General features: G+C 40.2%; 1 protein-coding gene across 5 annotated transcripts in view; it reads right to left on the bottom strand.

The window, feature by feature from the left end:
- Nucleotides 1–26,411, bottom strand: part of hycc1 (hyccin PI4KA lipid kinase complex subunit 1) — a 75,496-nt gene that overhangs the window by 23,351 nt on the left and 25,734 nt on the right. For all 5 annotated transcript variants that reach the window (XM_060824700.1, XM_060824702.1, XM_060824703.1 and 2 more), the window contains 7 exons: nucleotides 21,686–21,787; nucleotides 15,246–15,422; nucleotides 13,916–13,996; nucleotides 12,118–12,233; nucleotides 11,180–11,275; nucleotides 2,895–3,011; nucleotides 2,334–2,421 (listed from right to left, as the gene is read on the bottom strand). In XM_060824700.1, coding sequence (XP_060680683.1) covers nucleotides 2,334–2,421; nucleotides 2,895–3,011; nucleotides 11,180–11,275; nucleotides 12,118–12,233; nucleotides 13,916–13,996; nucleotides 15,246–15,422; nucleotides 21,686–21,787 — 777 coding nt within the window. The remainder of the gene's footprint in view (nucleotides 1–2,333; nucleotides 2,422–2,894; nucleotides 3,012–11,179; nucleotides 11,276–12,117; nucleotides 12,234–13,915; nucleotides 13,997–15,245; nucleotides 15,423–21,685; nucleotides 21,788–26,411) is intronic.

The raw sequence follows: 26,411 nt of genomic DNA, 5'->3' as shown, positions 1-26,411 counted from the left end.
TTACCTGTTTTCACAAAACAGTAAAATTAGAACCCAAGACCCCAAATAGTTTCTTTAAACGGTTCCTAAACAGACTTTGTGACTAATTAATTTTAGACACTGGTTTTGTCTCTTGGACTTAATATACAATAGCTTTGAGAAAAATTAACAAGGTGAACTAATTAACGTCTATGCTTTAAAACCAATATTTCTTTTCAGCACTCAAAAGACAAACAGTTAATAGAGATAAAAAGAGAAAAAAACAAACAAAAACAAAAACTGGACTTTACTCAAATAGTTTTCAAAATGCATTGCTTCACAGGCATAGATGCTGACTCCTTGGTTGTTTTTCTGGAGATACAGATCAGTGTCACATTTTCCAGTTCACTGAAGGACAAGTAGCATTGCTTCTACCTCAGCTTTTTTACTCTTTGGGTTTCCAAAAGATGGTGAGGAGGTTAGACAGGAAGCTTTCAAGTCTTCATGCTGTGCATCAGCACGCAAACTCTTCACCCCAGAAAACAATTTGAAAAAAACATTTCAACTCTGGCCCTGCCCTGAGACTGGCTGCCATATTTCTGTCTTAAATGCACTCAATGACTTGGCTTCCACAGCCCTCTGCGGCAATGAATTCCACAGATTTGCCACCCTCTAGCTGAAGAAATTCCTCCTTATCATAGCATAAAAAAGGTCAATCCTTCACTCACTCTCAAATTGACAAAATGTTTCAAATCCTTGGCCAATTCATGATGAAGGCTTCTCATTTGGGTTTGGCCCACAATTCTTCAGTTTCAATAACTGATCTTTCAACTTGAAAAGGAATTATTTTCCTATAATGAATTGATCATGGAAATGCTTTGAGGCATATAAAATCTAAGATGTTATGAAGCGTAAATATAATAATTATTTATTTGTGCAACTATACAACATTGTTTCAAGCCAGATTTGGAAGATACTGGACACCAAGTTAAATGAGATATGACCAAGATATTAATACATTTTTAGATTGTTAGTTCAGTTCACAGAAGCTGCTCTAATCAATTGTGTATGAAAAATATTTGGTCAAACAGTTAAAATTGTGCACACATTTAGTTTCTTTTTTTTGCTTCATATTTTCAAAGAGTCATAATTAGTCAAAGTCAGGTCAAGTATCATGGCAAAGAGAGCAACCAGAAATGCACAGTTTTCAAAACAGCAGATGACAACCTAAGTCAAACAAACACTATAAAAGTGTTGCGAAATGCTTTGACCTGTGAAAAACTGGTGCTTGATTGCACCTTACCAGTTTTAACTTGTACATGACTCCACTCTTATAGCAACCTGGACAAAATACCAGCTGAATGGACTTAAACCAGCTGTCTCAATTTGCTTCAAAGAGAGTGGCACACTATGACCATCTCAGGGAAACTAGAAAGTGACAATAAGTTTAAGTGATACTTATATAGCCTATAGTGACAGTTTTGATTTTGTGAACTGTGGACTTTTGGATTCCTAAGAGAATCTTGCTTTCCAAGACAATTTAATCATCTGTTGCAAATGAAGAAAGTAACAGTGAGCTTGGCAAGCAAGTTACCTAAAGAAAATCGGAACCTCAACATTGCAATTCACCATCATTGTACAATAAAAATGTCATCTTGATATAAACCTAGAGATTCAGTCTGCAAGATAAATTATAATCAAATATCTGTAAGCCTTTGTTTAAATTAAAGAACAGTAAGAAAAGGGATTTCCTAGCTTTATCACGTTGAAAAATTTAATCAATTTGGTTTTGCTTAAAAATGGGGCCTCAAGTCTAATGAACATTTGACCGGAAAGATCTCAAAAGTTCTGGTTCAATTTTATTTGGCAGTCCACTCAAAATAATGAAATAGAAGTGCTCTTACCCACGTTTGACATTAATTCAAGCTAATTGATCATTCTACTTCAACACACCTCTTCAGACTTTCAAAGCACTTCACATTTAAAACAATTATTTTAAATACCATTGCTTCAGTGAAGAATACATGAAAAACTCATGGTACAAGATAAGTGATCATTTAGCTTAAATTATTGTATGGCGAATGTGGAAGGACAAATGGCTGGGCACTAGACTGACTTTAGAATATTTATGACCCATTTCTTGAAAGGGACGAAAGGCCATACATATTCAAAGAACAAGATTTTACAGTTGAGATGCCTCACCTCCCTTTTCAATCTTATAATGAAAGAAACTCATGGGAAATAAGGATTTATAATACTTCAGAGTATTCATCAAGTCCAAAAACTAGTAACAAATTCCTGTCTTTCAAAAAAGAACCCTTCCTATAACAGTTACATCATACCACTCTAAGTTGAAGGGTCAGATGACTACTCACTAGTAAGGGTTCTGCAAACATCTCCAACTGTGCTCGATACAATAGATCATCCAGTGCTTTGCAAGCCAAGTCCCATTCTCCATTATACCTGGAGAAAAAGTTAAAAATGCATACCATGTCAAAGCAGCTGTTATGCTTAGCTATACAGTAGTATAATAATTTGTACATTTAGAAAAGAGAGATTGCACTGAAAATTATTCAATTGGAAAACACTTTCAGTAGACCTTCATACTTAAATTCTGAATGAAAGCCCATGAGCTCTGTCTGTTTGCAGTGAAGAATAAACTAGTAATGGTGTGCAAAGTTGTCCATCTCTGGAACAGTGTTGTGGTTGGTTCTGTTGGTGTTTTACATGTTTCTCCACTATGTAGTCAACTGTTCAACAATGAGAGCTTTTCATATATTGACTGAAATAGCCAATGAAGCAACTCAAAATATCATTCCTGATGAAGGGTTCCTGCCCGAAACGCCAATTACCCTGTTCCTCGGATGCTGCATGACATGCTGTGCTTTTCCAGCACAACTCTTGGCACAAAATATTAAATGTATATTTATACTTACATAGCATAATAAATAGCTGTTAACATGTGCACCATAAATTCAGCAGAGACAGGTATCCTGCTATCAACATCAGTGTATTCCTTCTGCAATCTCCTGGGAAATCCACTAATGCAGATCCTGAAAGTCAAATTGCACATAGAATTAAAAACATTTAAAAGGTTAAAGATCCAGAAATTTACAATGCAACTTTTAAAATCTCCTATCCTCCTCCTCAATAGAAATGCTAGTTAAATGACCAAAATTAAATGAAACAAAGTATTAATAGTCACTGGGACATGGGTGTTCAGAGTATTTAAAAATGCAATCTGTGCAGCTTGGAAGTTGTGGATAAAGCAGTAATGACAATGGTACAAAAATAAACCCCACATAATTCACTGTACTATCAGTTTGAGTAAGAAAAAAACCTTGGCTGTCTCAAATTCTTGGTGACAATTTTAGTCTCAAAATATGCAACTTCAATTCAGTAATGTGTTGAAAATTTATAATTTGTCTGACTATTGCATTTGTACTAATTAGGTGGATCAATCACTGTCACTGTAGTCATGTATTAGTGAAATTATCAACTCTAGTTCAGTGTAACTAACCATCATATTATGACACCATGCAACTCAACAGGATTAAAATGTGTAACTAAATGAAAGCTCTGAAGTCAGAAACTGCATATGGTAATTAACTACTTTTCAGCACATTCAACAGAATGCGTCACATAGCTCTTCAGGGTTGAGGTTATTTATCACAGTCTTCATCCAGATACAAACCAACCTAATGCTGGACCTTAAGCTCAAGATATTATTTCACTAGGCATGACACATATAGTCCCTAGAAAACAGAGGTTAATGGGAAATTCTCAGTGGTTACTGTATTCTGGAGAGGTTGATGAGCTACCTTCTTAAACCCCCTGCAGGCTTTGGGGTGCAGCGACATTCATGACACCGTTAAAGGACAGAGTTCCAAGAAACAATGAAGGAAAGGCAGAATGCTGTGCAATATGGGAGAACCTGTAGGTGGTATTCTCGTATGCTTGCTGATTACTGCCGTGTACCCTTTAGAGGGCACACATATTGCTGCCACCGTGCTCTGATGGTGAAGGAAGTCATAGTTGAAGGGGAGGTTGAATATCAACCAAGTAGACTGCTTTGTCCTGGATAGTGTCAAACTTGCAGAGTTAGTGCTACTGGAGCTGCACCCATCAAGGCAAGTGGAGAATTAAATAAAAGATTCATGAACACAGGTGTTGCTGGCTAGGCCAGCATTTATTGCCCATTCTAAAGAGTTCACAGTCAACCAGATTCCTGTTGGTCTGAAGTCTCATGTAGACCAGATCAGGCCAGGGATGGCAGATCCTGTCTTATTAGGCATGACTGAACCAGACAATGTTTTCTGACATTTGAAGCTGTTACAGACTTGCCACCAGACTAGCCTTTCTTCCCTGCCTCTTTGCTACATTCAAATTTCATTAACTGCCAGAAGAGTAGTTGAACCCTGTCCGCAGAACAATAGCCTAGGATGCTGGATTCTTAGATCAGTGACATTACCACTAAATGTCATGACCTGCCCTAATATTCCATCACATTCCTAACCTGTGCCTTGTATATAGTTGCCAGGCTTTGGAGGGGAGTCACTCATTACAGGATTCCTTGTTTCTGACCTCTTCTTGCAGCCACAGTATTTTTATGAACAATCCAGTTCAGTTTCTGGTCAATGATAATCGCAGGAGGTTTTTGGTGGGGGGGGGGGCGCGGCGGGGGGGTTTGGATTCAGGTGAAGCTAACAACAGTAAACATCAAGGGAAGACAACTGGATTCTTTGGCTGGAGACAAGCATTTTCTGGTAATTGTGAAGCACAAACATCACTTAGCACTTCAGTCCAAGCTTAGAGCATATAGACTCAAGCGCATCTTCAGGATTGAAGGAGTCACAGATGGTGCTCGAAATGTTTTCTGATCATTCTACATCAAAAAGTATTGACGTTCAACGAAGGAAACGTCACTGACAAAGCAGCCAAAAATTACTACATCTAGAACAAAACCAAGGAACTCCAGCAGTGATGTCCGGGACTGGAGGTGATATGACCACTGAACACCCTTCTTTTGTACTAGATACAAATCTAAACAGCAGAGAGATTCACCAACACCCAACTCCACTAATCTCAGTTCTGCTAGGAATCCTCAATGTCATACTTGATCAAATGCTGCCTTGATGTCAGGGACATGGACTCACTTATCTCGAGAGCGCAGCTTGCTTATCCATGTTTGAATCAAGGGTCCAATGATGTCAGCAGCCAGATGGCCATGAATGTTAGTGAACAGTTATTCCTTTGTCAGTGCTCCTTGTTGGCAACCACTTTGCTAATGAACAAGAATATATAGAATAGACTCCAGATGCAGTCAAACCTGTGCCTTGCATAGTTGTAGTAAGATTTCTACCTGCATTAAGGTCAACATTCACTTGACCTTCTGTATTACTGCAAGCTAATGTTACATGGCCCATGTAAAAGTACACTCAAATCCCCTTCTCCTGCAGTCTCTCCTTTTTCAAAGAAGTTTTCTATTCTTCCTGTGCAGCAGATTACCTCCGTTCTCCACATATACTCAATTTGACAAATTTTTGCTCATACTCAAATCAACCATATCACAGTTAATCCAAGTCAACTGTGAAAATATGCAGCTTTAAGATGCATTTGCTCTGTCCTATTCTTTTTGATGTGGGGTGTTTTCAGATGCTGAGGTGTCTGTTCCTTGGAAAGCAGAATACAGAGGAACCTCGATTATCTGAATATCAATTATCCGAATATTAGATTATCCAAAGGAGATCTCGAGGTCCCGATAAAAACATTACAAAGAGGTGCTTCCAACACTGATCACGTCTTTTGTTTACAGTGATGAAAACTGAACTCTGCTTACTGAAATGCTGCAGAGGACAGTCCTGGACTGGGAGCTCAGGCACTGTCTCCAAATGGCAGACCTCCCGCCCACTCTCTCCCCACACACGTACCCTGGAGTCCTACACAGAGGTGTACCCTAAACTCCCCTTCCCCAGATAATCTCTCCAACATTGTCCTGTACACAGCAAAGGTGGAACCTGTCAAAACGGTGCAGTAAAAGGTTGTGTGTGGGTCTATGTGCGCGCGCGCTTTTTGGAGACTCACCCCTCAAAAGGCAGCAGCAGTTTTATTGTTAGTGTCAAGTTTGGCTGCCCCGGGGACAGGGACGATGCTGGATGGGGTTGGGGTGCAGAGGATAGGGACGGGGCGAGGGGCCATGTTGGATGGGGTTGAGCGGGGACAGTGGTGGATGGGGTTGGGGGGTTCGGGCAGGGGGAGCAGAGTTGGATGGGGGTGGGTGGTTTTGGAGAGAGTTGGAGGGTGGGGGGGAATGATAGACAGGTGTGCTGTCGCCTCATCACCTGAACAGGGAGCGGACTTAACAGAAAACTGAGTGCCAGAGGAAAGGCATTGAATCAATTAACTCAATCAATTATCTGAACAAAATAGTGCCCACCCATCCTATTCGGATAATTGAAGTTCCGCTGTAAATAGATTGTTTTAAAATTAAGAAATGTAAGTGGCTGAAGTCAGGCTCCCACAGATCCAGGGCATTAGTTTTTGTTTTCGGTTCTAGAAGTGAGTTTCTGGAATTGAAGGTGCGAGATACAGCTCTCTCTCCCCCTCCAGCTAAAGGTTTGAGTTCTTCTCTGCTGCTCAAGTGAGAAGACAGCATGAGATTGAAATGATTTTGCTAATTTGCCATGTCAAGGGTGTGTTTAAGGGATGCTGCTTTATCAGAACAGTTTACATCTCGAAATTAACATATCGTTTTGTAAAATATTTCAATGGAGTTAAGGTTGCCTTTTTTGTGCGTTGTGAGAATAAAGCCTAATAATGTGACCAATCAAATTCGGAACACAGCACCTACACTTGCCTTTAATTAGGTAAAATCTTGGGAAAAGGCTGTCTCCTCGAAACATTGAGGGTATTTGGTCTGATCCATAACAACAATGCAGATCATAAACAGTTGAAGCCACAGGATGGATCTCTACAATACTCCATTACAGTTCACCAACCACAAAGTGAGAAAATGGGCAGCACAGTGACTCAGTGGTTATCACTGCTCCCTTATAGCCCCAGGAACATGGGTTCGATCCAGTCTTGGGTGACTATGTGGGGCTTACGCATTCACCCAATTTACTCTGGGTGTTCTTGTTTCCTCCAGTCCAAAAGCTATGCAGGTTAGTTGGGTTGGCCATGCTAAATTGCCCATAGTGTCCATACATGTGTAGGATTTTGCCACAAAAAAAATCTTATGGGGTTACAGGAGTCTGGATGGGGTGCTGTTCAGAGAGTATGGGCAGATTTGATGGGCCAAATTGCCTCTTTTTGCATAGTAAGGATTCTAAACTTCTATGGCATTTATTCCAACAGTTTAAGACAGATCTATTACAAGGCAATGACTTCCAGTAACCTTTACAAGTGCCTTTTGGAACTCCAAATCTACATCTTTATCATTCTGCTCGTGACATTCTCAAAAGAATGCCAGATTTACCACACATGAACACAAACTATGCTGAATCTGCCCGACTGTATTACAATTTTTAAAACGTCCTACTATTAGTTCCTTAAAAGTTACGTTCCAACATTTGCATTAGGATTTGAATTTAGGCTAACTGACTTGTAGATTCCTACTTGCCATTTCTCACCTTTCTCAATAGAAGTGCTATGTTTACCACTTTTTAATCTGCTGGGAATTGTCCAGAATCTCGGGAATCACTATATTTCAATAAAGACTGAATAGTTGCAGCTTTAACAGTAACAAATGAGTAGCTTTACAAATAGGGAAAAAGGCTTAACCAAATATATTGAAATTGTCTGAAGTAGTAATGTACTCTGGGATGGGAAACAGTCAGCTTGGTGACTCAGTGGTTAGCACTGCTGCCTCACATTGCCAGGGATGCAAGTTCAACTATAGCCTCAAGTGACTGTCTATGTGGACTATCCATTCTCACTGTCTGTGTGGGCTTCATCGGATTGCTCTGGTTTCCTCCTACTGTCCAAAGATGTGTAGGTTAGATGGATTGGCCATGGGTTATAGGGATAGGGTGGGTCATGCAGACTTGATGAGCCAAATGGCTTGTTGCTGAGGAAAGAACACTTCCTCTCATGGGACAATGGTGGATGTTCTGTACTTTTTACCAAAGGCATTTAATAAGATGCCACATTAAAAAGATTACTGTGGAAAATAAAGGATCATGATATAGAAACAGCATGACTGGTTAATGGGAAAGCATAAGCATACATGGGCCTTTCAGATAGGCGAGTTGTAAAAGTTAGAAGCCCAATACTAATCCTTTGTGGTACATGACTTGTTACAACTGAAGGGATTGTTGCCAAAATTGCAGATGTCACAAAGATAAGTAGAAAAGCAAATTCTGGAAGGGACATGAGGCAACAAAAGGGATAGAGATGGTTTAAATGAATGAATCAAGATTAACAAAGAGTATAACGCAGGAAAAATGAGAATTTGTGTCTTAGTAGAAAGAAATAAGAGTTCTGTAGTCTGAGATGCAGAGGGAACTCTGTATCTGAGCATGTGAAACTGCTGTACTTGCACAAGTCTTCAGCAAGTAATTAGGCAAGCTAATATTATCATTAATTGAGAGGGCAATTGAATACACAAGGGGAGAAATTATACTTAGTTATACAGCACACCGAGGCCTCGGCCACACTGTGTACAACTTTGGTTACGTTATTTAAATGAGGATGTAAATACTGGAAGCAGTTCAGAGAAGGTTGACTAGACTAATATCCGATATGTACAGATTGTCTTGAAGAAAGGTTGGATAAGCTAGGCTTACATCTACTGGAATGGAGAGTGTGATGCTGAAAAAGCACAGCAGGTCCAGCACCACATTCTTGAGTCTGATCTCCAGCATCTGCAGCCCTCACTTTCTCCTTATTTCTACTGGAGTTTAGAAGATTAACTTGACTAAAAAGGCAATTTGGATAGGACAGGGTCGATGTATCATTGTACATCCTCTCATAGGACAATATAGAACTTGGAGCCGCAGCTTAAAAAAAAATAGTGGGTCACCCATTTGACATTAGGAAAAATTTCAAGGGTCATATGTAGATTTTTGATACATCTCGAATCCATATTCCAGCTTACTCGCAATCACCTTTCATCCTGCTGGCTCAGAGAATCTATCCTTTTCTGTTCAAATCTCTGAAATGTTTAAGGTGGAGGTGGATAGATTCTTTGAGCTCAAAGAATCTATCCACCTCCACCTTAAACATTTCAAAGAGATTTGAACAGAAAAGGATAGATTCTCTGAGCCAGCAGAATGAAAGGTGATTGCGAGTAAGCTAAATTATGGATTTGAGGCTACAATCAGAGCAGCTGTGATCATATTATATGGTGGAGCATGTTCAAAGGGCCAAATACTCCTGCTCTCAGCACCTTTACCATTGTGTCCCACAGCTGTTGCAGATCTAATTCTCAGAACACATATAGGGCAAGTGAACTTGACAGTTTTAACTTTCCCCATTGATATAGTCAGCCAGATGCAGGACAGAAATATCCAATATCAAGATCATCAAATGCAAGAATAGTTCACAATGGCAGAGCACTAGGAAGGGATCTTATCCATAGATCTCTGACAGTGGCAGGACATGCTAATAGGTAGTTATAAAGGCAGCATACAGGACACTTGCTTTTTCTCATTCATGGCACAGATTATAAGAGGTTATGTTGGATCTGTACAGAACTTTGGTTAGGCCACAGCTGGAGTGTGGTTTGCAGTTCTGGTCACATGATAGGAAATGAGAGTGTATTGGAAGGGGTACACAGGAGATTCAACAAGACGTCTCCTGGGATGGAACAGTTTAGCTGCAAAGACAGGCTGGATGCAGTCGGGTTGTTTGCTTTAGAGCAAAGGTTGCCAAAACGGGGTCCTGATAGGCAAGGACAGCTTGATAGAAGCAGGTCTTTCTCCTGAGTTAAAGGGTCAATAGCAAGGAAGTATACTTTTAAGGTAAAAGGCAGAAGGGTGAGAAAGGATTTGAGAAGGAATCTTCTCACCTAGATGGTGGCAGGAATCTGAAGTAGGAGGGAAAAAAAATTGTGAGATTATGCACTTTCACAATAAGAATAGGAGGTGGAGACTAGTTTGCAAATGGGGGGGAAGAAGCTTCAGAAGTAGAAAGGGACTTAGTGATAGCATACAGGTTCAGTTAGCAGTTAGGAAGGAATTTGCAATGTTAGCAATCATTTTGAAGGGGCTAGAATATAACAGCAGGGATGTCTGATCAGACTCTGGTCAGCAGCATTAGGCCCTATGTGTGTTCTGAGAATTAGATCAGCAATAGCTGTGGGACACAATGGTAAAGGTGCTGAGAGCAGGAGTATTTGGCCCCTTGAACATGCTCCACCATATAATATGATCACAGCTGCTCTGATTGTAGCCTCAAATCCATAATTTAGCTTACTCGCCTTTGAGAGGATCCAGTGGAGGCTTGCAATAGTGTTCCTGGGGATGAATGGTTTGCCATGAGGAGCAGTTGAGGACTCAGGGTTTATACTGAATGGAGTGTAGAAGGGCAAAGGGAAGATCTCACTGAAACTTACAGAATACTGAGAGGTGTGCATAGAATGGAAGTGGAGAAGATGTTTCCACTAGGAGAGACTAGGACCTGAAGGCACAGCCTCAGAGTGAAGGAATGACCCTTCAGAACTGAGATGAGGAGGAATTTCTTCAGTCAGAGGGTGGTTAATCTGTGGAACTCATTGCTACAGAAGGCTGTGGAGATCAAGTCATTGCGTGTACTTAAGACAAAGATAGGTAGGTGCTTGATTAGTCAAGAATAACGGGTCAAGAACTCACACTCCTGGCCTACAAACCAACAGCTTTGTAAAGGGCATTTAACTGATGGAGCCAGCCTTTTCTTTTGTCAGGTTTCTCTGGCCCCAAGAAAACCCATCCTCAGTAATTAAAAATAGAAACACCTAAAATGAAAGCATGTACCTTCCTTAAAAAGATTTTAAGTGACCAACGTGCCTCCTTACAATAAGCTGGCCAGCTGTCTATGTTAAATTCAAAGTGTCAGTATGGACTGCTGCTTCAGATCTTAACTTCTGACCCAAACCCATCTGTTTTGGTGGTTTGAAATAACTGTTTAGAACCACCAGGACGGACCAATCCAAAAATGCATTTGTTAATTCTTAAGAAAACCTTATTTAAAATATAGTATTCCTCATCGTGCTTTGATGAGTTAGGAGTCATCTGAATCTCACCTGGAGCATGTATGGCAAAGAGAGCGCAGCGACTGAGAAGGCATGTAGATTATAGATGCGTTGTAACAGAGAAATAGGAATGTCAATACTTCAAACCTGTTTAATAAGGAAAATTAATTTAATCTTTTAAAAAGGGCATCAGAAAGCATAAATGAGAAGTACAAATTTTATAATTTTCTCTACCCAAATTTTTCCCCAAAACAATAAAACACCAATTTACTTTGTGTCACACAATTGTTCAAATATTTCACAATTCTTCCCCCCACAATCTTCAAAACAGCATTTCAGTACTTCAAGATAAGGGTAAAAACAAGGTCAGATTTGTAACCATACCAGCGATTAATTTAACTAACATTCATTTAATTAATTCAAATTTCAAGCTTAAACTATTTGTCTATCATTTACAGGATAAATAGACAGTGATAAAACAGACTAAAATCCTACACCTTAGCTGTGACATTGATGCTGAATCAATATTCAAAGTTAACTGGATTATAAATGAGATCATTTGGTACACCCATCAGCAATTTAGCTAACTGTTTAATAAATTTCTATTTACCATGACTATTTCAAATAATTGAGACAATGGGTCATTGTTGAGCTAATAAGTGAAGTTACCAGTTGATTTAATTTGCTGCGCAATGACTTCATAAACACAGATTCTCAGCTAGGTGTTTGTTTTGAGGAGAAATATGCCGTTTGACTATTACATGAATTATAATTAGTGGGCACCCTTCAAGATTGGATCTATGAGAAACCAATATGTAGTCTGCAATAAGACAAAGCATTTACTATCTAATATTCTTTTAGCTATGTGAAATTTCGTATGAAAGTATAGTTCAATCTTCATAACTGAATTTTAAAAGTACACACATTGACTATTAGTTTATAACCATATTACATAAATTCAAACATCTACAGAACAGTTGATATCTGACCTGTTTTGAGCTGTAAATGTTTCCCTTTGACAATAAGGTCCACTATGTACAACTTTTGTCAAGCCATGTCGAGATAAAGCGCCTTCTGTAAGTGCCATAGAACCAAAACTAGAAGGCTAAAGGACCATTTGAAAAATGTTAACTTCTAAAGTATAACAAAAATATGGACATGAAAATATATTTTGAATAACATTTTGTACAAAAAAAATGAACAGGGCATCATAGCATATTGTTACAAAACTAGTATTGAAAGAAATGGTAAGAAAATCATTTGAGCCCAGTCAATAAGCTGCGAATCACAATGTTTCAGGAAGGAAAACAAACCAGTTGTATTACTCTGGGACTTGATGCTAGAATAACCTTTCACCAATGGTATCTCGAAGCTTTTTGCAAAAATCAGAATTATAAACCATTAAGTTCCTGCATTGAGATGAAGTTTTTAGAATGCTCAAACTATTTAATTTAATCTCTTTCTATTTTCCAGATGAAGTGAGCAGTTTCATAATCATTCATTTTCTGTAATTTCTTCACCCCAATCCAGTATATTGATTATAATTCTTATTTTTGAAACAAGTTGTGAGATAGCAGTTAAAGGTACCATTTGGAGTAGTTTGGGCTTGTAGCAGTTGGAGTTTCAGAGAAGGGGAGAACTTATTGAAACATACAACGATTACTGGGAGAGGGGCTTGACAGGGTAGCTGCAGAGTGTGTTCCCTCTGGTGGAAGAATCTCAGAGCAGATGTCAAAATCTCAAAGTAAAGGATCATTCATTTTAGGAAAAATGAGAAATTCTTCTCGCTCAGACAGTAGCAAATTTGTGGAACTATTTACTAGAGGGTTGTCAAGGTGACATGATTAAGTCTACTGTATTCAAGGCTGAGATGGACAATTCTTTTTGAATCAAGGGTTATGGGGATAGGGCACAAAAGTGGAGTTGAAAATTATTAGATCAGCCACTGATCAGCAGAGCAGTCTCAATGGGCTGAAGAGCCTACTTCTCGTCTTATAAATGTGTAGTCTTAAGATGTTATATTAACGTGAGGATTGAAGAACACTGTCAAGAACATTTTTACAGCTTTAATATAAAAATAGTTTGTGGGCCATAAAGAACAGTTCAGCTTAAGTGGTAAACGGACTCAGAGCTAACATTGCATGCTCATATTTTATAGATTTTGTGGTCATTTTTGCATTAGAATGGACAGGCCCAAGGAAAATACAATATTGATATTAAGCCTCATCTGCAAATATCAAAGAATACTTTGGGTGCCATTATCCCCAGTCACTTCACTCCAACCCCATTGCAACATATATGTTTATCATATCATTCTTATATTTATCACCAGAATTTGGTGGTTAGCATTCAGGATGAGTAAGTTAAGTGACGTTTGTCCCTTTGGGCAGAAAGGGGAATAAATTATAACACTCCAAGTTGACACTCTGCTGATTAATTTTTATGCTCTTTGCCAGTAGGTTTGAAGGTAAATTTATTCAAATAGCTCCCCTATTTTACAAAGTTATAATAAGTGGTCGGTAGCTTAACAGCACTTATTTATGCAGCACAAGCATATTTGTATTGCAAAATAATACATTAAAGATAGTTTAAATTTAGCTCTGCTTTACAAATCAATTTACTTAAAATAAACAGCTGAGTTTAGATGCCAAAAACATTTCCAACTTTAAAATTAAAATCGCTTTCGCCATGCTGTTTCAGTAAGAAGTGCCCAATATCTTAAAAAGGTAGTAAAATGCATGCAATTTACCAAAATGTATAAAGAATACATTAAAATAAATATCCTACCTCATGATACACAGAAGGTTTTGAAAGAGATGGGATTGTAAAAGTCTGCACTTTGCTACACCCATCCTTATCTGCAATTTCCTGGAAAACAAATCTCAGCTTCAATCCTGATTTAGGCAATTGAAGGGCTTATGCTCGAAACGTCGAATTCTCTATTCCTGAGATGCTGCCTAACCTGCTGTGCTTTGACCAGCAACACATTTGCAGCAATAATTTGGTTTGGTAAACAAGACAGTAAACTATTCATTTCAGGATTAAAAACAGGAGCTCTCCAACTCAGATTCTGATAAAAGGTCATCAAATTGAAATGTCAATGCTGTTCATCTTCTCACACATGCAGCTACACCTGCTGAGAATTTCATAGAATTAAAGCATAGTTAAAGCACAGAAGGTGGCCATTTAGTCCTGACAGTACGTGTCAGCTCTCCACAGGAACAACTCAAATTTGTTCCATTCCTCTGGGCACGTTTTCCCCCATTTCTATCACTTTGTTTAATTTAAGATTGCTATCACATTTTGCCTATTACATATTTTCTGCAATGAATGTAATTCATTTCAACAATGCAGAATGCAGTAATTCTTGAAACTCATGGCAATCAACTGTTTTCATGAAGCTATGAACAATTTGTCCATTCACTTAAGTACCATGAATTTATTTTAAATAAATGCCAATAATGCTATAAACATCATTAAACCTGCACAACAGAAACTGCAATTTTATTCCAAGAACAGTAAACAACAAATTTCGTTAACAAAGCCATTAAATGCTGGCTTATTTCGCCGGGTCGGTGAAGAAAACAATGAGCCATCACTAACTATTGAAATACTGTACACAAGTTCACAAATGAAGTTATTTAATTGTTTAAACCAAAGTTGATTTTATAAATACTTATAGAGCTGAATGTGCACACCCATGATTTTCTGTCAATTAACTGTTGCCCACAATTCTCTCCTTGAAAAGATCAACGATTTTGATTCAGTAATGTCCTGAGTGAAGATCAACTTTTAGTTAAAGCCACATTCAAGTTAACATAGTCACTTGGATGATTTGTTGCTGCCTTCCTCAAAAAAAAAACAAAAGTGGTAGGCTTCCTTGAATGGCAATTAACTTGTGCCTAAATATCATTTACTTCTGAGTTTGGATTGCAGCAAATTTAGATAGTGAACATTCAGCTTTAAGGAATTCAGAAATCAAACTACTTTGTTTTTAAGAAGTGCCACATTGCACAGAATACGAATGACTGTCTAAATGTCTATGCCTTGCTTGGATATCTTAAAATAAGTTTCATTGCCAATTATGTATTACGGCAAAACATTCATTACTACATACCAAATTGTAGATGCCCAAGAGGAGTGCCTCAATGCAGCCACTACTGTGCATATCCCTTGTTATCACTGAAAGGTAGCTCCATACAAGTTCAGGAAGATACTGTAATGTGAATCTTTTCAGTTCAACCTCAGCACTGCGATAAAATTCGAACAATTGGTGGCAAACTGGCTCCAACAACTAAAGTCAAAATAAGTTAAAATAAGAAATGAGAGTTTCTAGAAAGTGTCAAACTTGAGGACATAAATCATGAAATCAATGGAGCACAATAATTTTAAAAACCCAACTACGATAGCCCCCTATATATTTCAGAATCCTTGCATCCTTCAACTTTGGTAAACAGCTAAAGTTTGATCCTGAAAGTTCCATTATTGTAAAGCAATTGGTGTGTTCTCAGGAAGGGTTACTTACAAATTTAGTACAATGACATGTTCTACTTTGGTCACTTTTCTCACAAGAACAGAGCAGAGCATTCTCATATTTAGAAGTTCCAATGCTTTAGAAACATAACAAGGCTAACCAGACCAAATGTAGATTAAACTTACTTAGATGCCAAAAGCAACATATTGGACTAATATTTCTTCATAATATTTATCCCTTTAAAAGGAAGCACTCAAGTACCTTAAGTGGATAGAGCCACATCCACAATCCATATTTTTTTTTAGGGGGAGGTTATCTTTGTCATCACATCCTATTTCATTTCACCTTGATGGTTTAGGTGCCATATACTTACGTGGGACTTGGTATCTCAGAAGTAAACACCTGATGCCATCAGCCCTAGAAATGTGTTGTTGTTCCATTTTCTTTATATTCTTTCATGACAAGCACAGATTTAGCATGTCTAATATTTGCTACCACCTTCTTGAGGGCAACTGGGAATGGGCAAGTCCCTTCTTAAATGCAACAGTCCATCTCGTGTAGGTACACAGCTTATTAGGTATTGGAGATCTTAGGCTTAGAAGGTAATGTCATAGTAATTTTGGCAAGTTGCTGCAATACAGTTAGTCCACGGTATAGACTGCTACCTCTATGCGACATTTGCTAGGTTGGGATGCCAAATCAGACTGGAATGGTGTTGAACTTTGAACACTCATCCAGGCAAGTATCACATTCCTGGCATGTGCCTTGTAGATGGAAAAGCAGGTGTTAAGGAGTTACCAAGTTCACAGCCTGTGACTGGCGTTTTTAAGCACATTATTATATCACTTATCTAGCAGCGCTTCCGCTCAATTAAGTCGGGCAGCATGGGCAGCCTGGTGGCACAGTGGTTAGCACTGCTGCCTCACAGCGCCAGAGACCCAGGTTCAATTCCCGTCTCAGGCAACTGGCTGTGTGAAGTTTGCACATTCTCCCAGTGTCTGCATGGGTTTCCTCCGGGTGTGCTGGTTTCCTCCCAGAGTCAAACAATGTGCAGATTAGGTGCATTGGCCATGTTAAATTGCCCGTAGTGTTAGGTGAAGGGATAAAAATGAAGGGAATGGGTCTGGATGGGTTGCTGTTCAGAGGATTGGTGTGGACTGGTTGGGCCGAAGGGCCTGTTTCCACACTAAGTAATCTATTCTAAAGAACATAATCTATTCTAAAGTCCCAGAATATCAGTGAGTCGAAGTTCTGCAATGGTAATGCCTAAGCAGACGAAAGGGAGATGGTCACGGCCTGTTATTTGTGGCTTTTTTTTTGTAACTTTTCAGTTCAAGCCTCACTTTCCAGGGCTAACTGCATATGGAGAGAGACTGCTCCAGTGATTGGGTAGTGAAGACTAGCACTGAACACGGTGCAATAATCAATCAACATTTCCACTTCTGACGTTGTCATGGTCAATCTTACACAAGCCAGACACAGTCAAATGATGCCTGGAAAGAACCAAAATAGCTGAAGACCAGTATTTATAATATGGAGGACCTTAGCAGGCAGCAAAAACAGATCACCAATGTACGGTGCTGGAAAAGCACAGCAGGTCAGGCAGCATCCGAGGAGAAGAAAAAAAAATTGACGTTTTGGGCAATAGCCCTTCATCAAGGAATGAGGTTGGGAGCCTCGGGGGTGCAGAGATAAGTGGGAAGGGGTGAGGCTGAGGGGGAAGGTAGCTGAGGAGTGTGATAGTTAGAAGTGGGGGTAATGGTGATAGGTCGGAGGGGAGGGTGGAGCAGATAGGTGGGAAGGAAGATGGACAGGTGGGACAGGTCATGAGGGCGGTGCTGAGCTGGCAGGTTGGAATTGGGATAAAGGTAGGGAGAGGGAAATGAGAAAATTGTTGAAACCCACATTGATGTCATGGGGTAGGAGGGTCCTAGGGGAAAGATGAGGCATTCTTCCTACAGGTGTCGGGTGGTTAGGGAGTGGCGATGGAGGAGGCCCAGAACTTGCATGTTCTTGGCAGAGTTGGAAGGGGAGTTGAAGTGTTCCACCACGGGGCAGTGGGGTTGATTGGTGAGAGTGTCCCAAAGATGTTCTCTAAAGTGCTCTGCAAGTAGGCATCCTGTCTCCCTGATGTAGAGGAGACTGCATTGGGAACAACGGATACAGTAAATGACCTGTGGAAGTGCAGGTGAAACTTTGATGGATGCGGGAGGCTCCTTTGGGGCGTTGGACGGAGGTGAGGGGGGAGGGGTGGGTGCAGGTTTGGCAATTCCTGCAGTGGCAGGGGAGGGTGGGTTGTTGGGGGGCGGGAACCTGACAAAACAGTCATGGAGGGAATGGTCTTTATGGAAAGCGGATAGGGGTAAGGAGGGAAATCTCTCTGGTGGTAGGGTCCATTTGTAGGTGGCAGAAAATGATGCAATGTGTACAGAGATTGGTGAGGACCAGCGGGTTCTGTCCTTGTTGAAGTTAGAGGGGGTGAGGTTCGAGGGCAGAAGTGCAGGGAGTGTATGAGATGTACTGGAGGGCATCAACCACCACTTGGGAGGAGAAATTGCAGTCTTTAAAAGGAGGCTGCCATCTGGTGTGTTCTGTGGTGGAATTGGTCCTCCTGGGAACAGATGCGGCGGAGGCAAAGGAGTTAGAAATAATTTGTTCTGATGTGCACTAGAGTCTTCTCCCATTCGTATTTAATCGTCCACCATAATTTACAACTTAATGTGACAGACTTGCAGAGCTTTGATCTGATCCATTGGCAATGGCATTGTTTAGCTCTCCTGTGTATGCTGCTTCCAGTATTTCAAATGTAATACTGTGCTATCGCCTCAAGGATGGCAACTCATTGCAATGTGTCCTGTCCCAGCCTACATGCTCTATTGCACACCACATTGAAAAGGTCATCTACTTTTAAATGGTAGATGAGAAACATGCTAGGTCATGAAATTATAGTCAACTTTAGGACAATAATAATGAATAATCCTGAACCATTCCAGTTACAATAAACCAACAATGTGCATTGATACAGGATGTTAAAACTAGAAGAAAACACCAAAGCATTTCAGATAAAAATTAAGATAAAGTTATGAGAAATGACCAAAGTCAAAGAAATAAGTATTAAGGACAATCTCAAATGAAGGCATGTAAGGTGAAGGCAATTTTTAAAATGTAGGCACTGAGGGATTGAGTCAAAAAACAAGGATAACTGAATTGAGGGGAATGAAGTATAACACGGGAGTCTCAGATTAGCTAAGGTTTACAGAATATGGAGGACAAGACCAACCAGGGAAATATCAGAGCAGCAGAGTTTGAGAAACAGCAAACGTCAATGGTGGGCAAGCTGTTGGAGAGAATCTTGAGGAGCAGGATTTACATGCATTTGCATAGGTATGACAGATCAGATGTGGCAAGACTGAAGGCCAATATTGAGGGTGAAAGCCTTCAGTGTGGAGACAAGAGGATAAAAGGGACCAAAATATCACAAGTCTGGTTCAACCCAAGATAATGGCAAGGGAATGGACAGACTTAGTAGCAAAGAAACATTTCCTAATTTGTGTTCCTAATGTTCAAAAAGATCTTTGAGGTGCCCTATTTTCTCCCTAGTTAATGTATTTGTAAGGACAAAAGGGTAATTAGTGAGAGAATAGGGCCCCTCAAAGATGAGCAAGGCAGCCGATGTGTGGAACCACAGAAGATGGGGGAGATACTAAACAAGTATTTAGCATCAGTGTTACTGTGGAGAAGGATATGGAAAATATAGTACAAGGGAAATGGATAGTGATATCTTGAAAAATGTCCACATTACAGAGGTGGTGGTGCTGAATGTCTTAAAATGCATAAAACGTAAATAAAGTGTACCCTATAACTCTGTGGAAGCGATTGCTGGGCACCTTGCTAATATATTTGAATCACAAATTCACAGGTGAAGTGCTGGAAGACTGGAAGTTGGCCAACATGGTGCCACTATTTAAGAAAGTGGTAAGGAAAAGCTAGGGAACTATAGACCAGTGAGCCTGCCCTCAGTGGACAAGTTGTTGAGGGAATCCTGAGGGAAAGAATTTCCATATATTTGGAAAGGCAAGGACTGATTAAGGATAGTCAATATGCCTGTGTGCATGGGACATAATGTCTCACTAACCTGATTGAGATTTTTTGAAGAAGTAATGAAGAGGATTGAGGAAGGCAGAGCAGTGGATGTGATCTATATGGACTTCAGTAAGGCATTCAACAAGGTTCCTCATGGGAGGCTGGTTAGCAAGGTTAGATAACATGGATTACAGGAAGAACTAGCCATTTGGATACAGAAGGTAGAAGAGAGAGGATGGTGCTGATGTGTTGCCTTTCAGTCTGGTGTCCCAAAGATCAATGCTGGGTCCACTGTTTTTCTTCATTTATATAAATGATTTGGATGTAAACATAAAAGAAATGGTTAGTATTTTTGCAGATTACACCAAAATTGGAGGTGTAGTGGACAACAAAAGAGGTTACCTCAAATTACAATGGGATCTTGGTGAGATGGGCAATGGGCTGAGGAGTGGCAGATGGGAGTTTAAATTTAGATAAATGTGAGGTGCTGCATTTTGGAAAGGTAAATCGGGGCAGGACTTATACACTTAATGGTAAGGTCCTGGGGAGTGTTGCTGAACAAGGAGACCTTGATGTGCAGGTTTATAGTTCCTTGAAAGTGGAGTTGCAGGTAGATAGGATAGTGAAGGCGGCATTGGGTATGCTTTCCTTTATTGGTCAGAGTATTGAGTACAGGAGTTGGGAGGTCATGTTGTGGCTGTACAGGACATTGGTTAGGTCACTTTTTGATATTGTGTGTAATTCTGATCTCCCTTCTACAGGAAAGATGTTGCTAAACTTGAAAACATTCAGATAAGATTGAAGGATGTTGCCAGGGTTGGATGTATTGAGTCAAAGGGAGAGGTTGAATAGACTGAGGCTATTTTCCCTGGAGCATTGGAAGCTGAGGGGTGACCTTAAAGGTTTATAAAACCAGGAGGGGCATATAGGGTAAATAGACCAAAGTCTTTTCCCTGGGCGGGTTAGTTGAAAATTAGAGGACATAGGTTTAAGGTGACAAGGGAAAAATTTAAAAAAGGACCTAAGTGGCAACCTTTTCATGCAGAGGATGGTGACTGCATGGAATGAGCTGCCAAAAGGAAGTGGAGGAGCTGGTACAATTACAACATTTAAAAGGCATAGAGATTAATATATGAATCGGAAGGGTTTAAAAAGGGATATGGGCCAAATGCTGGCAAATGGGACTAGATTAATTTCAGATATCTGGGCAGCATGGCTGAATTGGACTGAAGACTGTTTCCACGCTGTACATCTCTATGACTAAGTGACAGGATACAGGACAGTCTGACAACAGAGACTGGGGTCAAGGGATAGTGGACTCAGCAGCATGCAATGATATCATATCGCCACGGGATAGCATGCAAATTAAGAATAAGGTCTAGTTAGAAACACAGCAGGAAGGTGGAGAAATAAAATGATGGGTTCAGGCAATTCAGTGGAGTGAAAGAAAGGTTGCCCAAAGAAAATAAACAACAGGAATCAGGACAGAAAGATGCAAAAGGGTCTAAGCATTGGCCTTTGTATCTGAGCCAAAGCCAAAATGCACAGAGAAAACAAGACGCACAGATACTGCAGAATTAGGACCAACAGAATCATACAGTAAAGGAGGGAGTAACAGAGATCACCTGTATTTGACATGACAAAAATAGAGACAAGAGAAGAGAGGGACATCCAAAGAGACCTCAGTTTGTAACCAGAATTCAAAAGTGAGGATGTTGCCCTACATAAAGTTACAATATAAATGCAGGTTAAATGTAATAAAGACATCCAAAGCCACTTCAGACACACATAAGTAACAATGAATGGCACGCCAAAAGAGGTAATAAGAATGGGGACTACAAGCCTGACCAAAAGGTCTGGTTATGTAAAATCTTAAAAGGAGTTGGAAAGAACATGGAGTATGGCAGGAAATCCACAGCATATTGTCCTAGATATCTGAGGAATCAAGCAGAGTTGCATCCAAAGCGAGCGACATCATAATTTTTCTTTTTAATTCCTACCTCACAATGTGGCTCACAGATGACTGTGTATAATTCTGAAACCAGGATACTCTTGCCTTTTAAACTTGAAGCATAGCTGGATATAGAGGTCTCAGGCAGTGTCTGAATTCAAAAGTAAAAAGAAAAGTGAGTTTTAAAATCACAAGTATTTGAAAATGGAATCCATTTCACAAGAAATTAAAAGCCTGTTGTGAATATTTCAAGAGTAGGAGCTTTTGACAGCTTGTAGAGTTACAACAGGATGTGGCCATATCTAATAATTCTGGTTTCATTTCAATTCCATTCAAACAGACCACCATTAAGAACAAGGTTGCTAGAACTTGGTAAAATCTCTACATATAGTTTTAATTTTTCCTGGCATCTAAGATGCTTAATGATGACAACATTGCTGTATATGGAGACAAATTAGCAATTACAAATAAACTAAAACCCAAAACAATTTATCACCACTTAAATTGCTTCTGGATTAATGACCATTAATGAGAAATAAACTGAATTGAAGGAGTCAAATAAGTGTATGGAGAATACAGAGGATATAAAATGCTCAGAAAAATGCACACCACAACTAGTGATTGAAAGAACTGCAGGAAAAAGGAAATTTCCCAAACAGCCCCATTTAAAATGAAAGAAAAGTGAGGACTGCAGATGCTGGAGATTAAAGTCGAGATTGTGGTACTGGAAAAGCCTAGCAGGTCAGGCCGCATCCGAGGAGCAGGAAAATCGGTGTTTTGGGCATCAACCATACATCAGAATGGAGACTTGTGGGCCAGGGGGACTGAAAGACAGATGGGAGGGGGAAGAATGTAACTGGAAATGTGATTGGTAGATGAGGGTGCAGGTGGAAGTGATAGGTTAGAGGGGAGGGTAGGAAGGAAGATCAACAAGTAGGACCAGTCAAGGGAGTGGTGCCAAGTTGGAGGCTTGGGGTTGGGATAAGATGATTTTTTTTTTTTTTACAGGACGTAGGGTGGGAGGTGTAGTCCAGTCACTGAGGGAGTCAGTGGGTTTGTAGTAATTGTCCGTGTCTATTTGGTTGCCGAACATTTACTACAAACCCACCGACTCTACAGTTACCTGAACTACACCTCATCCCATCCTACCGCCAGTAAAAATGCCATCCCTATTTCCAATTCCTCCACCTCCACTGCATTTACTCAGGAGGAGCATCAATTCCACCACAGAACATCCCAGATGGCCTCCTTCCTCAAAGGCCACAAATTTCCCCTTGCATGTGGGCAATGATGCCCTCAAGTGCACTCCCTCCATTTCCCACTTCTCCGCCCTTGAACCCCACACCTTTAATTGCAACAGGGACAGAATCCTCCTGATCCCCACCTTCCACTCCAACCTCTGCGTACATCAAATCATCCTCTGCCACTTCTGCCATCTGCAAACAGATTCCTCCACTTGGGATATATTTCCCTCCCAAACTCTATCTGCGTTCCGTGAAGACCATTCCCTCTGTGACTCCATTGTCAGATCCACGCACCCTCCACCAGCCAAACCTCCACCCCTGGGACCTTCCCCAGCTACTGCAGGAAGTGTAAAACCTGCACCCACGCCTCCATCCAAGGCCCCAAAGGATCTTTCCACATCTGACAGAAATTTAGCAGTACTTCCACGCACATTATCTACTGTATCCATTGCACCCGATATGGTCTCCGCTACGTCGGGGAGACAGGATGCCAATTTGCAGATTGTTGCAGAGAACATCTCTGGGACACCCACACCAACCAATCCCACCACCCCGTGGCAGAACATTTTAACTCCACTTCTCACTTCACCAAGGACCTACAAGCCATGCGCCTCCTCCATCGGCAACCCTTACACCCGACGCCTGGAGGAAGAACGCCTCATCTTTCACCTTGGGACCCTGCATCCACACAGGATCAATGTAGATTTCCTCAATCTCCTCATTTTCCCCTCCCCCCACCTTATCCCAGTCCCAAGCATTCAACTTGGCACCACTCCCTTGACTGGTCCTACCTATCCGTCTTCCTTCCTTCCCCTCTGACCTATCACTTCCAGCCACCTTCCCCCGCAGCCCCACCCCCCTCCCATTTATCTCTCAGCCCCCGCTGCCAACAAGCCTCATTCCTGATGAAGGGCTGATGCCCAAAATGTCAATGCTCCTGTTCCTCGGATGCTGCCTGGCCTGGTGTGCTTTTCCAGCACCACACATTCAAGCTCTAATTAAAATGCAAAGTATTGATTAAGAATTACAAAAATGCAATCACACTGCTTCGAGTTGCAGGTCTTAGATAACAGTGCTTCCTTCCACCCTCATTTCAACTTATTTTTTTATATACCTCAGACTTTGGTATATTTTGGAACTGAGGACAATGTTGAGCATAACAATGGGTTTAAATAAGGTCTATCAGCACTAATACTATCCAGTGCAGGATTAGGGCACTTTGGAAAGCAACCCAAGAAACCTTTAGGAAGAATCCCTTTCCCATAACTAACCAACCACTTCCAACCCATCTCCCCAGCTCACCCCTCCCTCTAACATAGTTGATGTCCTGACTCAATGCTGTCCAGGTTCTCATGCATTAAGTAAGCAGTCCCACCCAACACTAACTGCCATTTAATTCCTTGTCCTCTAATTGAAAAAACAGGTTAAATTGTTTTCAAACAAATCAGGAAATTCAAGAATACTACTACTACAAAGAACAGTGGTAAGGTAGGATACAGACAATGGAGGAAGTGTGCAAATGCTGATAGAAGAATGAAAAAGATAGAAAGAGAAGTAGAAGAGGAGAGATACATAATATATTTTTGTCATGTTTCCTGCTTTGTGAATTTAGTTATGTTTAGGTCCTCAATTCAGCTTATTAATGGTAATTTTCCTCTTCTGAAGATAGATGACTCCAACAGTGTCTTCCACATTCAGAGTTTGAGCCAGTTCCCATAGAACAGACCTCCTCACTCCATATTAAATGGGTTTAAAATAAGCTTTAAAAGTAGTTAAAGAATAAAACCCAAACCACAACTATTTCAGTGAGTAAAATTTGAAACTGTAGAATACCAGTATGAATCATCAGCTCAAGAACATTGGAAATCCTAGATAACAAAAGAACAATAGGCCTGCAATACACCTTGTATCATTCCTGGGTTTGTACAGCACTGATCATGTTCTTGAGTAAACATAGTTAAATTGACTCAGACACGCATTCCTACTACTGCAGATGTAATTCCAGGAAAGTACATTGATGCAGAGGGTTAGAAGACAAGGATGTTATGAAATGGAGGCTATTGGTGATGTGGGCAGAAAGAGGGATGAAATGTTGAAGGCACATTTTAAGGAGCAAGGAAATGATTTAAAACACATTACATAGTATGCCAGTGAGTACGGAAATAGACAATGGCACAGATGAGAGGATGAGAGACAAAGACACACGCACACACAGAAAAAAGAGAGAGAAGTTGGGGCTGTTCTCATTAGAACAGAAGTCAAAAGATAAACCTAGAATGTGTTCAAAGTCCATGTCACACCTCACTAGGGTAGCAAATGAGAAGTCAAGCCCTGCTACTCAAAATCTCCATTTGCATCATGTGCACAACTTCTCAGGAATCAAATTGCTTTCTTGATCTATTCTCATCAACAGGTAAAAACAAACTCCTGGGAGTAACTCAGTCTGGCAGCTTCCATGGAGAGAAAACAATTAACAGGAAGGCCAGTCAAGGAGGGGCATTGGACTTGGAATATTAACTGTTTTGTCACCATGGATGTTACTAAATCTACCGAGTTTGATTCAGATCTCCAGCAAAGTGTAGTTCTTTGATTTATCCACAGCAGTGATCTCTGCACGTTACAATCATAACAGATTTATTTTCAAAGAAAAAACAAGCAACTGTATTAGTTTTCATTAAGGGGATATTACAAAAATAGTTGACTTGTCTAATATTTCTAACCTGGTCTGCATCTGGTAAGGTCTTCTTTCTTGTAAATATATTTATTAGCAAATTTTTAAAAATTTTACAAACATAAAATTATTGAAAAATACAAATCAATAACAAAATCAGTATAATAAAAAAGAAAAACAAACAAAAACAATACAACTACTGTCTCCTAACTATTAACCTACCCTACCCTCTAATACAAAAAAACCCGAACACTGTGCAAAGCAACACCAAAAAAAAAGCAAAAGACAGAAAAAAACCCCACAGATACAGAACAGCTATGCTCGGCACAAAGCTCCCAAACAGAGGAACGGGAGTATTGTGTATGTATATACCCGTATTAACTCAGGAGACCCCCTCCATGGCCCAGAGCTTGACAAATCTAACCATCCTGGTTAAATAAACGCCCTAGTTACGACAATTGACAAATCTGTTTCCAAATAACTTAAGCAGGGCTGCCATGTCTTACAAAAATGGTCTGTTTTGTGGTCCACCATGTTTGTAAAAACATCCAAGAAAATGTGCTCCATAATTAATTTCTGCCATCCTAGCAAGCCTGGCGGGTTCTCAGACACCCGGTTCATCAGAATATTCTTCCGTGCACAGTATGCAAGAAGATTAAATAGTTTCTTCCCATGCCCGTCTAAAGATGGTAAATTCGGTAGACCTAAGAGGAGAGATATCGGGTCGCCTTTAACCTCAGTCCTCAATACCCTCCCCATCTCTCCCGCCACAGCGCTCCAATAAACACGGAGCCTGTGGCATGTCCAGAAGCAATGGGTAAGAGAACCTACACTTATTTTACATTTGGGGCACACTGAAG

This window comes from Hemiscyllium ocellatum, chromosome 5 (genome assembly GCF_020745735.1).
Source record: "Hemiscyllium ocellatum isolate sHemOce1 chromosome 5, sHemOce1.pat.X.cur, whole genome shotgun sequence".
Taxonomy (NCBI): Eukaryota; Metazoa; Chordata; class Chondrichthyes; order Orectolobiformes; family Hemiscylliidae; genus Hemiscyllium; species Hemiscyllium ocellatum.
Note: the sequence above shows the minus strand (reverse complement) of the source record. Positions and strands in the feature narration are given on the sequence as shown.